General features: G+C 43.9%; 1 protein-coding gene across 2 annotated transcripts in view; it reads left to right on the forward strand.

Moving 5' to 3' along the window:
• Positions 1-14,105, forward strand: part of PLCD1 (phospholipase C delta 1) — a 170,214-nt gene that overhangs the window by 52,191 nt on the left and 103,918 nt on the right. For both annotated transcript variants that reach the window (XM_033931741.1, XM_033931740.1), the window contains exon 2: positions 12,458-12,622. In XM_033931741.1, the coding sequence (XP_033787632.1) occupies positions 12,458-12,622 (165 nt within the window). The remainder of the gene's footprint in view (positions 1-12,457; positions 12,623-14,105) is intronic.

A 14,105-nucleotide genomic window follows, 5' to 3' on the forward strand; every position in this document is an offset into this window, starting at 1 on the left:
AAATTGAAGTGGCAATGGAGGGGGGGAAGGGGGACGGGACGACGACAAGGTAGATATGGAAGGAGGCAAGCCAAAGTGATATTTCTGCGCACTGTGGCCCAGATTCTATAAACGGCGTCTAAAGTTAGGCGCATCACTTAAATTGGCAAATACCCTTAATAGCCTCAATAATTGGAGAGAAAAAAAATAATTGCTTATCTGAGTCTATAAAAGATAGGCACCTATCGCATGGTGCTTAACGGCGCCTAATGCCTAAGTGGGTGTTTCTATGGGTGGAGCGTAACTTAGGCGCTGCTAAGCACGATTCTCCAAAAACTTAGGCACCTGAAATGTAGGCCTTTAAAACTCTCACCTATATTTCTGGCGGCTAAGTTTTCACGTGGGCGCCGCTAGGTGAAATTCTGTAAACGACGCCTAAGCATGACTGACACGTGGCCGACGCCATTTTTCTAGGCTTTCCTATGCTAGGTGCCGGGGGGGTATCTCGAAGCCTCTTCCCTTCCTTTAAATTAACTCTTAAAAGCCACAAGAAAAAGTCCCAAGAGACCTCTGTGCATGAAAACTCCAGACCCTCTAGCTGCCATGCGCAGTACCATTAAAAATCCTGACTTTGAACCAGCCCAAACTGAATGAACTACCGTAGTTAGCAGTGGGAACTTCCTCCTGTGACAAGAAGAAAGTCATCTGAGGCATCCCATCCCTATCTCTCTCTTACAACTCAGGCATTGATTTCTCTCCCATGACAATACTCCCAACTCAATAAAGGATGTTTCTCCTGCCCCATCACAGCCTCACTCAAGTCTATAAAAACAATCCCTTAATCACAGCAGCTCCCCTGATTCACACGAGCACTATCCCTTCAATTCAAAGAAAAATCTTCAAGCCCCCCCCACCCGGTCATCCCTACGGAAGATAAATACTTTCTAGATGGTCCTTAGTCTTCAGTAACAAGAGAGCCAGTTAGCAGTGAGGATTTCAAACAGAAGCAGCATGCATGGTAATGTTTTTGATATTAATACTCATGGTCCTTTACCAGACACTAGGGCCTGGATTCTATAAATTGCGTTGTGACACCGATGTGGCACCGATCACATGTCAATCATGCGATGGCACCGTTTATAGAATCATGGCTATGTCACAGATACAGTTTTGTGAAAAAAATAGGACAGCTCATGAAATAATCAGTTCTTTCTTAAGAAAAGTTCACATATCAAAAAATGTGTACTCTAACTGGGGAATAAATTAGGACACCCTACACCCTAATAGCTAGTGTTACCCCCTTTGGCTGAAATAACTACAGTGAGACGCTTCTTGTAGCCATCTACCAGTCTCTGACATTGGTCTAAGGAAAGTTTGGCCCACTCCTCAATGCAGAATTCTTTCAGCTGTGAGATGTTTGAGGGGTTTCTTTCATGTACAGCCCGTTTTCATTAATTGCGATCCATGTGTATGGCGGCTATTTTGCTAGGAGGTAAAATACGATCTTTCATTAGTATATTATTATATTCTGACTTGGATACCGTGGATTTAGCAAAGGGATCCAGAATGCAAACTTTGACGATCCCAAGTTGACTTCACTGTATACATTCACACCACCAAGCTTGAGTTTTTGGATTCAGTGTCAGCTGCAGTTACGGTTTCAGTCAAAAGCTTTCAGATAGTTTCAGTGGCAGTTTTGGTTTCCATTGAAAATGTGAAAAGCAGTTTTGGTTGGCCTTTACAATGGTCCAGCATCTCTCCCTCCTAAACCTTCTCCAGCCAGCAATCTGGCATTTCCTCTAGTCTCTCTTAACCATCCCATGTACCTTTTAAAAGTTGTCTTCTAGAAGTCTGCGACAGCAAGCAGCAATTTATACACGCTGCTTGTGTTAACCCTAGAGCCTTCTCTCTGACACAATGTCCTGCTTCCGCATAGGTGGGAGCAATACTGTATATGTGACTTGCTCCTCTCTGCCGCTGACCTCTAGAAGAGAAGAAAATTTTTAAAAGGCACACAGTTGGGGTGTTGAGAGACAAGGGGAGTTGCTGGATTGCTGGCTGCGGAGGGTCAGGAGGGACAGAATCCAAACCGCAGAGAGATGCCAGTGGGCGGTGTGGACACTGGGGCCAGTGATGTCACTTCCAGAGCCAAAAGAAGTGCTGGAACGCCATTCCATCCTGTTCTGACACAAATTAAGTCCTGAGTGGTCCCAGTCTCACTTACCTTTAACTTATAAAAGACAGTTCTAGAACTAGGTGCCTGGAGTTAGGTGCCTCAGCGCACATATATATATACACCAAAATGTAGCTCATGCATTTGTTAGCACCCTACTTTCTATTCTATAAGGGCAGCTGTTAAGTGCGCAAATTTAAGGAGGGTGTATACATGAGCAGAGTACGGGAGGTGCTTGGACAGCACTCTTGGTTGCACAAGCAACTTACAGCTCCATCTCGGAGAGAGCGTGAACTCGAAGGCCTTGAGCATGCACAGATGCTCAAGGTCCAGCAAAGAAGAGAACGCAGATCTTCGGGCACCGGCACCGGCATGTCCTGTGCGTTGGTGCCGGTGCCGGTGGCCAGATGGGGGTAAGCAGCATGTTCGGGTGGGTGCTGGGGGATTTCAGATCACAGCGGGGGGTGGTGTGTGTGCGGGGGGTGCGACGCGAGTGGGGGGGGAGGGTGCCGGATTGCGGGGGGCGCTGCTCGCAAATCGAGGCAAGCTCGTTTTCCGAGGCGCCGATTTTGCAAATGTTTTGCTCGTCTTGCAAAACACTCGTGAACCGGTGCACTCGTAAACCGAGGTACCACTGTATACTGAAGGGTGGAGAAAGGGAAACTGCCAACTCCAGACTCCGTCCCTTCTTTCTTGCAATGCCATACACCTGGAACAGGCTGCCTAAATCAATACGTTGTGCTCCATCCCTGGCAGTGTTCAAATCCAAGCTAAAGGCCCACTTTTTTGAAACTGCTTTCAACTCTTAACTCCCACTCACTGCTGTCAGATACCTAGACCCACTGTATCATTTCCTCTACCATAATCTCCCCAACCCTGTAATGTCCTGTCTAAATTAGAATGTAAGCTCTTCTGAGTAGGGACTGTCTATTGTATGTTAAAATGTATAGCTCTGTGTACACCTTTTCAGCACTATAGAAATAACAAATAAATGTGCATTACCAGAAAAGTTTAGATTACTACAGCTATGTGTGGCTTTTGCATCTTCCCTCCTATTTGCGGCAATAAATATACTTGAAACCTAGAGCTACTGATTGAAGAAGTTCTAGCCAGACCATCTCTGCACAGTCCTAAAAAGAAAATGTTTACTTCCAAGGCGCTTATTTCATTCACACAGAAACTGCAAGCACTGATGCAAGCCTAGGATTCTGAGCACCTCTTCCCAAATTTAGAATACAGCTTTACCACATATAATTTAGCTTTCCATATATTCCAAGTGAGGAATGTTATTAGAGACTAGAGACTACTGCGGTGCACCAGAAGTCTGCATCTTAAACACAGCATTTCATTTTCGATCCACAGCTGGGTGTGTCCAATCTGTGACTACTATAACACATGGCACAAATAAGTCGATGAAGAAAAAAAAAACCTTAAAAAGAAAGTTATAGCCTCTCTATAATATATAATGCTTCAAAAGAAAGCACAGCAAATAGTAACACTCAATCTGTACCACTTCAACATTTGATCATACCTTCCAAAGTATTTAGATCAATGCTGTCTTGTTAAAATGTTTATTTTATTTTTATTTTTCCTCTAACTCTACTTTTCACTTCTCTATTACCCTCCAGGTACTTTAGTTAGATTGTGAGCCTTCGGGACAGTAAGGGAATTTTTCAAGTACCTTTCTTATTTCTAATCTTAATGTATATTTTCTGTAAACCGCTTAGAACCTAACGGATGTAGCGGTATATAAGAAATAAATTACATTACATTACATTACATTACATTACTAAGTTTTTAGCAGTGGTTAACAGCATTTCAAAGACCTGGGCACTTGAACAAAATCTGTTCGAAGCCGGGAAATTTTTCTTTAACTATTTTTTCCTATATTTATTTTTTTTTTTTTTTTTGCGTTTCTATGCACATTTCGCTTTACTGTTGTTGTTTTTTTTCTCTTTGGTCTACCATTCCTCTAGTTTTTTCCCTTCCTTTCAGTGTATCTCTACTGTATCAGAGTTCTTCTCAGGCCTAGGCCCAAGTTTAGCAGTGGTCTGGTGCAAGAACAATACAAAAAAAACCCCAAAAGGAATTGGCCCCCAAATATTCACAAAGAAGAAAATCCAGAGAAAAAAAACAAAAAAAAGCCCTCCCCCCAAAAAAACTCTGTGGAGTGACAATGTTCCTAAATGGACTTTATTTGAAATTGTCAAAGTTCCAAAAAGTACACTGAAATCATCCACATAAAATAATTCCATCCACATAAAAATAAATCATCCACATAAGAGCCTTAAAGGACCTAGTCCGCTAGGGATATAGGACCCAACACAGTCCGCGTTTCGACAAAAAGTCTTCTTCAGGGGTCCCTGGGGGTCCTATAAAGGTGAGTACGTGGGAAACAATTGTGTGGTGAGCTGGAAGTGAGACACTGCTTGCATTTGCAACAACAATACATCAGCTTACTCTAGGCTCCAAATGTTGGTAGCTCTGCTGATCTGGTGCCTCCGATTTTTCCAGCTATAGCTTTCTTCACTGTAATCCACTCAAGCTTCCAGAAGCAGATGTGCTCATAACACACAGAAGGAACAGCGATTGGTTATTTCAGCCAAAATGAACCAATCTAATCCAATGAGTGTAATGTATGACTCACTCACTTAATATGCCATAAGAATTTGGGAAGAGCTATTTAAAGCATGGAACTTTTCAGTGGTTTTATCAGTTTCTCAGAATTTAAAGTGACAGTTTTCTGCATTTTGGGGGTCTTTTACTAAGGCGCGCTAGCCGATTTAGCGAGTGCTAAATGCTAACTGCGCATGTGCACTCTTACCGGCGTGTTCCCTGATCCCTCATATGTAGGTCCGTGGTCGGCAGAGTGCGCATGCACAAGTCTCCAGGACTGTCTTCTGCACCTGTGCTGTGCCAATTACAGGGTTTAAAAGCCACGGCGTTGCCTCCTTTCTCGAGCCGCACCAGTGTCGGAGAAGGGTTCCACGCTGGCGGAGATCGTGAGAGGAGCTGCCGCGGTACCTGTAAACTTTTTTTAAAAACTTTGAAACGCGGTAAGGGAAGGGGGGCCGACAAAGAAGAGGACTACAGCCACGAGCCGCAAGGAAGAAGCTGGGCCTGCCTGCCTGCGGGGAACGCTATAAGGGAAGGGGGGGGGCATGGAGCAGGCTAGACCGCGGGAATGGAAGGGAAGCTAAACAGAGCAGCCAGATCACAGCAGGCCAGAACACAGGGGAGGGGCTGAACGGAGCAGGCCAGATAACAGTAAGAAAAGGGAAGGGGAAGGGAGAAATGCTGCTGCTGCTGCACAGGGACCTGGAGGGGAAGGCAAATACTGCTGCTGCACAGGGAAGTGGGGGGGGGGAGGGAAATGTTGTTGCTGCTCCACAGGGAAGTGGGCTGGAATGACAGACAGACAGCAGGAGGGAGGGAGACAGAAAGGAAGAAAGACACAGGGGCAGGGAGAAAGACAGAAAGACAGACAGAGAAAGGGGGCCAAGGAGAAAGAGAGAGAGACAGCGGGAGAGAGAGAGAGACAGAAAGAAAGAAAGACAGACATATATTCTAGCACCCGTTAATGTAACGGGCTTAAAGACTAGTAGAATATAATGGGAGTGTTAGCATTTAGTGCACGCTAAACCGGCTAGCGTGCCTTAGCAGAAGACTCCCTTTGTTTTTAGTAATTCTAGAAGGCATGTCACCATCAGAATCTGCCATTTTTTAAAGATTTTTTAAGTCATCAAAAAACGCTCTTTTTTAAAAAAAAAAAATTCTCCAGTGTTGCACATACCGAGTTTTGCCAATTCAGTTTTTGTTTTGATGTTTCTATTTCTAATTTGTGTTCTATATTTGAGGATCTATTTGTGTATAGGCACCAACATTTCAAAATGAATGGGAGTTCCAGATTCAATACATATGACCCCTCCCTGGACACAATGAAGAATCTTGCTCAAAATTGCTCAGCACCCAGCGAATCTACAGATATGCCTATTTGGCCTGTGACTGAGGTGCAGTATTCTTGAAACTTCCATGCAGTTTGTGTAGAAATCTAAAGAAATCCCACTTGTTCTGTTTGACTAGTTCCTAGGTCAGTAGCCACCTGGCCAATTTCCGCTGGGCAGTTCCCACCCACTAATTGCTACCTAGAAAATTACCACTTAAGTTAATTCCCCTCAAACCAGTTCCCTCCCACTCATGATGAACAATTTCCCTCCATAAAATTTACATGACCAAACATACATATGCAACATTTATGTGCTTTTAAATACTGCAAATTCTAGCACACTACACAAAATCTATTTCCAAGTTATAAACAAATTGCCCACTGATACACAATTTAAGTGGCAAAAAAAACCCTCCATCAACCAAGTCCTACTAGCTCTCCAGCTCTGACAATGCTTTCACTGCATGTAACAACTTTTAATTTTTCATCACCCAAAATATATTTTAAAAAATTTGAAGTTAACAATAAAGGGCTTATCTATTAAACCTTGGCATGCTAAACCTTGGCATTTGAATAGCTTATTTAAAAACAGCGTATAGTCAGTGGTATACCTTGTGTATGTGACACCCAGAGCCAATCATTTTTTATCACCCCCTCTTCTATATTAAAAAAAAAATAAAAAAAATATATATATATACTTTATTTAGTAATAACCATGAAATAACATGAATGGTCAGAAAATTCAGTACCAAGCATATTGTTAATTAATACAAAACATCACTCATGGCTAACAGAGCAATTGTACCACACCATAAGTAGTAACTTCTGCCCTCTCTCTCCTTTCCATGTAGCATCTGCCCTTTTTCTCTCTTCCCCTTCCATCCAGTGTCTGCCCTTGATTTACCATTCCATGGTCTGTCATCTCTGTCTCCTTTCCTTCCATCTCTCACTCACTCCCTTCTTTTTCCCTCCCTCCCCCATGCTGTGGTATCTCTCTTCTCTGCTTTCCTTCCTTCTTTCCCTCCCAACCCTACCCCATGATCTGGCATCTCTGTCTCCTTCCCTCCAATCTCTTCCTCCCTCTGTGGTTTGACATTTCTCTCCTTTCTGCTTCCCTTCCCTCTCTCCCCCATGGTCTTGCATCTGTCTCTCCCTTCCCTTTCTTTTTCTTCCTTCTCCTTTGCTCCTCCCTTCCCCCAGTCAGGTGTGACATTTCTCCCCATGTGGAATGGGTAGTTGGGCACATCTCTCTCTCTCTGTCCAGACTGCTGATTGAAATCTTCGGGTTGCTGGCAGCATCAGTTTGGCAGCCCCAGAAGCTTTCCTTCTGCTTCAACTCTGTCCCTGCAGAAGCAGGATGCTGCAGAGGGAAAGCTTCTAGGCTGCCAAAGGCAGCATATTCAGCTGACTGATGCTGCTAGAGGCCCTAAGATTGCAGGCTGTAGCATGGGGAAGGGACCAGAGCACATCCCTCCCCCCTGCTCTTCTGCTCTAGAGTAAGAATGCATACAGAATGCAAAGAGGTAATTCCGGGGGGAACTGTCTGCTGTTGGCCCCTGGGCCTTGCATTTAGCCAATTACATGCTGAATATCATAACTGCATAAGGGCTAGCCAGTCGCACATAACCAAATATTCATTGCCGGTGCCTGGACTTGGCTCCATTTATATCCGGGAATACTATCGATGGCAGGCAAAAAATTGTTCGCCGCTTTTGGTTGAATATTGACCCCTTAAGTTTTCAAGTGAAATTTTAATTAAGGAGCTTAAAAATTGTTCTTTAGGCATAATAGATTTTATTCCATGTCATAACTAGGTTGCATTTCTATTTATGCATGACATGTGATATCAAAGTGTCAGATTGCCACTATTTTCTCTGACATCAGTGCTATTGTTATTATTTTTAAAAAACTGGATAGTTAGTTCATTACTTTAGACACACTTCAGGCAATGATAATAATGTGACACTGGGTGTTGTCCTATATGTTGTGTCCCTATGATCTCCAATGTATAATAAAATCTATAAATCAAAATTTTGATATGTGTTAGATCAGGGGTATCCACACTTTTTGGGCTTGCGAGCTACTTTTAAAATGACCAAGTCAAAATGATTTACCAACAATAAAATTTTAAAAAACACAAAGCACAGTGTACGCAGAGAAAATGCTAATTATCATTTATATTCCAGGTTTTTTTTCAAAGAGATCAAGGCAGATGACTTTATGCAATGTCACCTCAGTAAAAACTACACAAAAATAGACAAATATACCCCCTCCATTTTTACTAAACCGCGATAGCGTTTTTTAGCACAGGGAGCTGCGCTGAATGCCCTGTGCTGTTCTCAATGCTCATAGACTCCCTGCGCTAAAAACCGCTATTGCGGTTTAGTAAAAGTGGGCCATAGTGCAAAATATAGACAGCAGATATAAATTCTCAAAACGGCCACATTTGATCACTACATTGAAAATATAATCATTTTTCCTACCTTTGTTGTCTGGTCATTATTCAAATCTTGTTGATCCCAGGCTCTGGTTGTCTTCTGATAACTTGCTTGCCAGGATCTCTTTCTTTCTTCTTTCTCCGTGCTAACCATCCATCTTCCATCTCTGTCCTCCCCTTCTGTTTCCCTTCCCTCCCCTAGAAGTCTGGCATCTTTCCTATTTTTCGTCTCCATCCTCAGATCCACCTTTTCTCAACTACCCTTTCATCCAGCATCTCTCCCTCCTTCCCCACTACCCCAGGGTCCACCATCTCTCCCTTTCTTTTCTCAACTACCCTCCTATCCAGTATCTCTATCCCCCCTCCACACCATCCCTTGTGTCCAACTTCTCTCCCTTTCTGTTCCTTCCCTCCCTAAATCCCATTGTCCACCATCTTTCTCCCTCTCTGCTGTTTTTAGACCCATTATTTCTTCCCCCCCAAAGTCCGACATATGCACGTCTCTTTAAACCCCTCTTCCCTCCCTCCGTGTACTTCTACACCAGGGCCCTCCTCCCCCGAAGGCCTGTCCCCCCCATGAAGGCCTGCACCCCATCCCTGAAGGCCTGCACTACCCCCTCCAAAGGCCTGCCTGTCCCCTGAAGGCCTGCCTATCCCTCCTGAAGGCCTGCCTGTCCCCACCCAAAGGCCTGCACCACCACCCCTGAAGGCCTGTTCCCCCCCTGAAGGATTACCCCCCTGGAAGGTCTGAGTATTCCTCCCTGACCTCCCGCACATCCATTTACCTAATTCCAGCAGAGAGGATCGCCAGTAGTTTAGCGATCCTTGCAGGTTGCCATAGGCCTCAAGAGCTGTCTTCCTTTTGCCGCGGTCCCGCCCCTCCTCTGAGTCAGAGGCAGGATTGTGGCAGAGGGAAGACAGCTCCTGAGGCCTATGGCAACCTGCAAGGATCGCTAAAGTACTGGCGATCCTCTCTGCAGGCTGCTCCCTGCTAGAATTAGGTAAAGGGATGTGTGGGAGGCCAGGGAGAAAGCCATACACCACAGCCCTTCCTGACTGACCCTCCCCCCTCACCCTCTAAAGCAGGAGTGGCAGCGGCCTGCCAGCAAGAAGCAGCGCTGCTGATCCTGCTTTAGGGGGGCGAGGGGGAAGGGTCAATCACTGAATCGGGAGGCCAAAATTTTTGTTTTTTGTTTTTAAATCGTATCGATTCACCCAAAGTGAATCGATTTGAATCGGGCAGCACTATTCCCAACCTTGGCTCTTACCACAACAGGCGGTGCACCACTTCTGTCTCCTGTAGTAGGGCGCTAAGTTCCATCTTCCACCGATCTTCTAACCCCGCCCTGCCAGCACTCTGATTGGCTAGCGTTCTTCAAGAGGTAGATTAATTACAGTCAGGAGGGGAAAAAAAGAGAAGGGAAACCACATGGCTCTGCGATCGACACGGGTTGCCTGAGCGATCGACCGATCGACGTATTGGGCACCCCAATAGTACCGGTATTTGTTTTGGAGGGGAGGTTGGAAAGAAGTGATGAGAGTGACTAGTAGAATCTCTGAGACAGTGAAGAACTGCAGGAATCTTTCTGAGATTGAATGATTTGAGCTGTCTTTTTTTTTTTTTTTTTTGCTTTAGAATTAAGACAGCAATGTCTTACCCGCAGGATTGGGAGTGTAAAATTATTCTTTCTGTCAAAGGTTATCAGGGCATGGGATCTTTCACACCTGAACTGGAAGATCCTGATGTTTCAGTAGTTGTACTTAACTATGAATTGAAATGAAGGATCTGGCCTATGAAGATTTCATAGTTATTTTAGAAACTGTTTTGTTGAATTGTGTCAAGTGAAATCCCAATAGGGTCATCAATCGACGTCAGTCTCAGAGTTCAGGATGGGAGTCCTAACTACCAGACCAGTGAGTGACCTAGAGTAAACTAGTGTTACAGAGAAAAGGACCATGGCAGAGAGGCCCACAGACATGCCCCTAGGTATTAGGCATTAGCTGGAAGCAGGAAGCTGCTTGAAGTATCTGAAGGTTAACCTGCTTTTTCTTTTATGGTCTTCTGTCTACTCCAGCAGAGACAGCAAGGGTGATTTCAAGGGGGTTTTTTTTTCCAAGTTTTATTAAAAATTTGATATTCCGCCTATTGTGTTAATCCTAAAAGGAGGGGGGAGGGGGAGCTAAGAGTAAAGGTACTGCCATAGAAGAGCAGAAACTGCATTAAATCTTGAAAGCGTCTTTAATTAAAAATGTTTTCAGTTTTGTTTTTAAAACGTTCCAAAGATGGTTCTTCTCGTAGGTCAGCTGGAATGGCATTCCAGAGTGTGGGAGCTGTGACGGAAAAGACTGATGTTCGATGCATGCTAAGCTCTCGTAAAGATGGAAGTATAGGAGGTGATGGGTATTAGATCTTAGGGTTCTAGCCTGAGTATTTAAAAATTCCAGAAGATTTGAATAGCGGGTTTTTAATGTTAATAGTAGAATTTTATATGTAATTCTGTGTGATACTGGTAGCCAGTGGGCTATTATTAAGAGAGGGGTGACATGGTCAAATTTTTTTGCATTCTCAATGATTTGTATGGCAGTGTTCTGAACAATTTGCAAATGCCTTAGGTCCATATCAAAGCTGGAGATTTACTGCCATTATGCTGGAGACTGAAAACCAATGAGTGAGTTTTTTCCAATAGGCCTAAGCCATGTCTAAAACTAATTTTGGCAAATTAATATCCTACAAACTGACATATTCTAATCAATAAATAGAAAGCAAAATTCTTTTTTTTTTTTTTTTACCTTTGTTGTCTGGTCATTTTATTTTATTTTTTTATTTATGTTGGTCCCAGTCTCTGGCTTCTGATTTCCTTTGTCTTCTCTTAACTCTCTTGCTAGGGATTCCTTATCCATTTGGAATCTCTTCTCTCTCCATGTCCATCATCATTCTTCTTCTCTCTGTGTCCCTGCTTTGTCTAGCATTTCCCCTATGTTCCTGCCATGTTGAGAATCTCCCATATTTATGTCCTTATTCTTGCCCTATTCAGTACCTCCTCTCTGTATCCGTATCTGTCCTTCTCTGTCCATCATCACCCTTCTGTATCCCTATCCCTTTCTATGTCCAGATTTTCTCCTCACCTTTCCCTTCCTTCTCTCTTATCTTCTTTCCCACCCCAGGGGCCAGCATCTCTCTTCCTTCCCTCCTACTCCCTACACCCAAGGACTAGTATCTTTCTCTTCTCTCCTGTCTCCCCTGCATAACCCAACATCTCTCTTCCTTTCCTCCTGTCCCGCCTCCCCAAAGTCCAGTATCTCTCCTTCTTTCTTCCCTCCCTCCTGCCCATGAATCAGAGGGGCTAAGGCAGGGATGCAGGAGTTCAGGTCTTGAGTGCCACAAATAAACTGGGCTCTCAGGCTATTCCTAATGAATATGCATGAGTTCAATTTGCATACCATGGAGATAGAATCCACGCAGATCTATCTTATGAATATACATGAGATAGATCTGCAAGGATTCTATCTCCATTGTATGCAAATTGAACTCATGCATATTCATTAGAGATAGCCTGAGAACCTAGTCTTTTTGTGGCACTCAAGGCATGAACTCCTGTATCCCTTGCCTTAGCCCTTCTGATCCAGAGTCATGGTGGCTCTGCCCTTCATACTAGCTACAATGTATGTTTGAGTCAGTTAATAGGGATTACTGTTTCACAATAGGGAATCTGTGAATGGTCAGTTCATATTATAAAGAAGGCAAATACAACTGCTGATTCCAAGCACCAGAACCTGCTAACTTCCTCAAAATATTTGCCCTTTCTTGAATGAAAATTTCCTCTTTTCGCTGTAGACTTCTTTTCCTTTTTGCTCTTGAACTATTTTGACGTTTGCGTGTTGCATTAATGCAACATTAAGGAGGCTTTTTTTCTCTCCACAGGGCTTCAAGATGATGAGGATTTAAAATTTATTCTGCAGGGCACTCAGCTGCTAAAAATCAAGTCCGAATCCTGGAGGAAGGAGAGGTTTTACAAACTCCAAGATGACTGCAAAACAATCTGGTATGGCTCCAAAAAGATCCTGCGAACCGCAGATAGCCAAACATGTAAGTGAGCAATGAATTACTCTAGATCAGGGGTCCCCAACCTTTTTCACGTAAAGGGCCATGAATGTTCATGAGGAAGCTCCAAGGGCCGCCAAATGATTTCAGGCATGCACATTTAACTTTTAAAATAAAAATAAAATCATTATTCTTATCCTCCTATTTTTCTCTTCCCTAATAATAGCCATAACTCAATATTTAGCTCTAATAGCCAGAGAAACTTGCAGTGCTTTTAATATGGCTCCAGGATCCAGAGATGTGGTCCCAGATACCTTTGGGTTGGCAGCCTGCAGACAGTACCTTTTTGAGCAGCACTAGCTGAGAGGTTAGGCATGCACTAGCTATTAAAATCCCTCTCAAGTAATTTGTGGCACTGTCAGGCTGAATTGTGGCTAAGCAATAGTCTGCAAGCAGCAAACTGAAACTCTAGCTCCTGACAGACAACATATTTGTCGTGCCGGCAAGAAACCAGCAATTCTGGATCATCCGCTCTCAGATTACTGACAGTTTCTCCGATGCTCCTATCATTTACAGATCCCGGTACCTCCGCCTTCCCCTCCCGCTTTTTAATTTCCACAGGTTGCCAGGTGTTGTGTCATTCTGCCGGCTTGTAAATTGGATCCCCTAATGCATTCTTCTCTTGTCGCCCAGGGGCCTCTCTCTGTAGTGTCCTACTGGAAAACAGGAAGTTCTGTCAGAGCAGGCAGGATGCTGCGGAGAGAGGCTTCAGGTAATAGGAGAGGCAGCAATCCTTCGGTGTGGTAGCACTTGAAGGTTTGGAGGACTGAGGCGGACGGGTGCATGGTGCGGAGAATGGAAGGATGCCAACTGTGGTAGGAGGGATGGTTGAGAGTTGCCGCAGAGGAGTCTGGGGTTGTGTGATAGAGACCACTGCTACAGAATATAATCTGGAAGCAGTTGGCAGAGAGGTTTTTCTGCCAGAAAGAAACACTTATACACTGTAAGAGTAATTAGAAACACTAAATGCTTTGACTCTGCTCTGACTCGTACAATTCCTATGAGCGTTGGAGCATTTAGCGGGCCATGGCAGACACCTCTACTGCGGCTTAGTGAAAGAGGGCTTAAGTAATTTGTCTGTAGTCACAAGGAGTGTTGATGGGAGATGCGGTACCTGAACTTGGCATCTCTGCTTCTCGGTGGTATACGAGCGTATTATCTCTAACCACTCGGCTGCTCCTCCGCTTTTTGCTGCACACTTCTCAGTTTGAATACCATAAGACATAAGAACTTAAGCATTGCCACAGTGGAACAGTGACCCATTCAGTTCACAAAGTTATCTTTCAAGATCCCAAAAGAGTAAAGCAGATTTTACACTGCTAATCCTAGAAATACGCAGTGGATTTCTCAAGTCTATCTTAATACAGTAATGGCATATGGATTTTTTTCCCAAGAAATTATTGAAACCTTTTTTAAACCCTTCTAAGCTAACTGCTTTTACTACATTCTCTGGCAGCGAATTCCAGAG

This window comes from Geotrypetes seraphini, chromosome 2, assembly GCF_902459505.1.
Source record: "Geotrypetes seraphini chromosome 2, aGeoSer1.1, whole genome shotgun sequence".
Lineage (NCBI taxonomy): Eukaryota > Metazoa > Chordata > Amphibia > Gymnophiona > Dermophiidae > Geotrypetes > Geotrypetes seraphini.